Here is a 3,886-nt window from a genome sequence, read left to right on the forward strand (position 1 = left end):
CCTTTTAACCTTTACACAACACTGGAGGCAGGAGGGGCCAGACTCAAGCAATAATAATAATACACACAATCAAAAAAATACAGTCCTCATATCCGCAACAATATATATATATATATATATATATATACACACACACACACATATACACATATATATATATACACACACACACACACACACACACACACACACACACACACACACACACACACACACACACACACACACACACACACACACACACATATATATATATATATATATACACACATATGTATATATATATATATATATATATATATATATATATATATATATATATATATATATATATATATATATATATATATATATATTGCTGCGGTTTTGAAATTGGCACGTTGAAGTCATTAAAGGTTAAAGGTTTGCCCCCCATAGTTAGTCACACGAGCAACATATAGGCCCATTTGTAGTGTAGTTATGTCTTAGTATGTGTAAGAATAGGCCATTTCCCCTCTTAGTACCTGCGTTGTGTAAAGACAGGAGAGTAGGCCCCATTCATTTTGCGTCCACCCTCCAATTCTACCTCTATGGGCGCAATCCATCCCGCACCCCATTTGGCTGACCACTAGTCGAGTAACACGAGGTAGGCCTAAAAAGGTGGGGGCGGCGTTGAGGTCGGGAGCGGCAGAGGCGATGACGGTAAGAGCCACCAGCCAATCAGAGCTCGAGCGGAATGGCGTGGTGAAGCGCGTCTGGTGAGTTCCAGAAGGTTCGCGGGGCGGGTTTATATAAGCCGATACGAAAAGCCCTCGAAAGGACTTGCAGAGAGGGAGCTTGAGGACTTAAAGGACTTGCAGAGAGGGAGCTTGAGGACTTAAAGGACTTGCAGAGAGGGAGCGAGAGAGAGGGAGCGAGAGAGAGGGAGCGAGAGAGAGGGAGCGAGAGAGAGGGAGCGAGAGAGAGGGAGCGAGAGAGAGAGAGAGAGAGAGAGATAAGAACTTGCATCACTCGCCGTTGTTGAACTTTGACCTCGCATTAGAACGTGTGCGCCAGGAGATAGAAGAAGAGGCGTTGGCCGTACAAAGTACGCGGGCGCAGCCAGACGCACCGGTAACGCATATAGCGCTTTTCAGCCAGGTGAGTAAGCGCGGCCATAACCGCGAGTGAATAGCAGCCAGCCGCGCCAAAGTCTGCTCCCTACCGTTCGCCCAGGGTAACCGTTCCGTTCAGGCGACACGCTACGTGCTCCTGCTTTCACCTACTTCCATCTCCACGGGACGTGCCGGGGATAGGAGAGAGCTGCACGAGAGCCATCCCTGGACGCGCTGAACATCATCCTGCCATCTGCAATCCCCGTGTGAATGTGAGTAAGATGGGCCCATAGTCCTTGGGGATTAAGTAAGACTGTTTAAGGATTGCTCTGTGTCCCTGCTTCTTCTACCGTTGTATAGTGTAAATAAATTCTGTTCTTCCGTTTGATTTGATCGTACCTGTGATTTCTCCATTGACTAAGCGTGGTACGAATAGAACCGCTTGAATCGGGTTCCACCATCCATAATGGCGCAGATCACGTGTACGCAACCGCTCGGCGTATCACCAACACACGTGGTTCGTGCGAGGCTTATCTCCTCGTTTCAGGGCAGCGCTAGTACTTAGGTAACAGCGAATTTGGTCCTGAAACCCTATTTAGCGCTGCCCGGAAGGGACGTGATAGATCTCGGGTCGCGCCAGGTCAGTAAAGACAAGGGGATTACTCCCCCCTTGATAAGGGGAGAAGGCCGGTGACGGATCCGCAACAATATATATATATATATATATATATATATATATATATATATATATATATATATATATATATATATATATATGAGTGTGTGGCTGGGAGTGTGTGGGACAGAAAGAAGGCGGATGTGACAAGGTGGCCCAGGTTGCCTTGAAAGGCTAATTTTGGATATGGAGGAAGTTTATGGAGGCACAGTAAACGGTGTAGGTTGGTTTTTTGTTTTTTTTTACTATTATTTCTTATTTTGTGTATATGAGTGAGTGGGTGAGGGTGTGTGTTTTTGCATGAATTAATTTTTGCATGAGTGTGTGTTTTTGTATGTTGAGTGGTGTATGTTGTAAGGGTAGGTGGTTGGTTGGTTGGTGTTGTGTATGTGTGTGTATGGGTGTGTATGTGTGTGTATGAATGATCTGGTGTGTTTTGTTGGTGAGTGGTGAAGGGTATAAAGGTGGGTGTTTGCATGTTCCACCATGTTTGTTTGGTGCTGTGGATTCTGGATGCAGAGGTGTTGTTGTTGTTGTAGTCTGCGTTCGCACTGGCTGGGGGTGGGGTATGTACGCATCCAGGTGTAGTTGCTGCATGTGGATGTGTTTGTGCCCCTGTTGGCCCACCTTAGCTGACCGTATCGAAGTTGAAGGGCCGAAACGGGATGATGCTGAGGACCTCCACTGAGGACCCAGTCAGTGCGGCACATTTGTGACCAGGTGTGTTTTGAACTTATATTATATATATATATATGAATGAATATATGTATATTATATATATATATATATATATATATATATATATATATATATATATATATATATATATATATATATGTATATATGTATATATATATATATATATATATATATATATATATATATATATATATATATATATATATATATATATATATATATACATATATATATACATATATATATATATATATATATATATATATATATATATATATATATATATATATATATATATATATATACACACACATACATACATACACTGTGTATATAAGAAACTTTTTTTCAATGACAAACTGTGTTTTATAAAGTGGAACTTTGAAGTGGAACTGCTGAAGAAGAAAGCAGAGGTCGGGATCGGACAAGGTCTCTGAGGACTGATCACAAGGACAAATAAAAAAGAAGCAATGAATGGCAATGGAAAGAAAGGCAATTAGCATGATGGTAAGCAAAGTACTTTGAAGCACAAGGTGAGGACAATAAGTGGCTACGATTGCGAACCTCCCCCAATAAACACGGCACGGCGATGTGAACTTACCGCTTGATTGCTGCAGAGCCTTCTTTGGCAAAGATGACTGTCCCATGCTGGACGGCTGGTGCCCTTACAGTAAAGTGAGTGGTGTAAATAGTTTTACACAGGGAACCTTTCTACTTCCCGTTCCCTCCGAGCAGCGTTACTAGCGGCCCATGTTGGCACTCACGCTCTGCGTGATAAATGTAGAATGGTTTACCAGCCCTCGAAATGTGATGTGCTCCACCCCTCAAAAAATATATCTTCTGTAGACCCTCCCAAAAGACCACAATTCTCCACAAGGAGGAGGAGTTAAGGGAGATGCACAACACACCCTCATAAGGCTGCACAAAAACAGGGGTGGTATAATGATGATGAGGAAAGAAAGACACAAACCTTGTGCCGCCGAGGCTCCATGGAACGGACTAGATTGCTCGAATACCAGAAATTCCAACAGTAATCACAGTGTGGAGGGTTAAAGACCACAGATAAATTCTCCTCTGCATTTTTTTGCTCACAGGCAGAGAAAGAAGGGTGGGGTGGGATTTAAAAAGAAAAGAAAAAAACCCAAGTTCATGCTTCCTTGGTAAACAGAGGCCGCCTTTGTATGCTGCTCGATGGAATTTAATTCACCGATTGGCAAAAAAAAAAATCAGTCTCAAGGTTGTACCAGCACGAGCAGGCTTTTTACTACTCAACATCTCCTTATACACACGCCGAGGGGAACAGGTTATCTGTGTTGTAAAAGAGTGTCTTTGGAATGAGCAGAAGATCATTGTATAAGCATTGGATACATTGTTGCTCAAGCCAATGTCAGGTACGCAAGCAGTGATCATACACTGCTTTACAAGTCACGAGGGTCGA

General features: G+C 42.7%; 1 protein-coding gene across 1 annotated transcript in view; it reads right to left on the reverse strand.

Moving 5' to 3' along the window:
- Positions 1 to 3,224, reverse strand: part of LOC137421762 (phosphatase and actin regulator 2) — a 60,741-nt gene extending 57,517 nt beyond the window's left edge. Inside the window, exon 1 of the mRNA XM_068108132.2 lies at positions 3,050 to 3,224. Coding sequence (XP_067964233.2) covers positions 3,050 to 3,095 — 46 coding nt within the window. The 5' untranslated portion in view covers positions 3,096 to 3,224. The remainder of the gene's footprint in view (positions 1 to 3,049) is intronic.
- Positions 3,225 to 3,886: the final 662 nt, after the last annotated feature.

This window comes from Myxine glutinosa, chromosome 2, assembly GCF_964187855.1.
Source record: "Myxine glutinosa chromosome 2, kmMyxGlut1.1, whole genome shotgun sequence".
Taxonomy (NCBI): Eukaryota; Metazoa; Chordata; class Myxini; order Myxiniformes; family Myxinidae; genus Myxine; species Myxine glutinosa.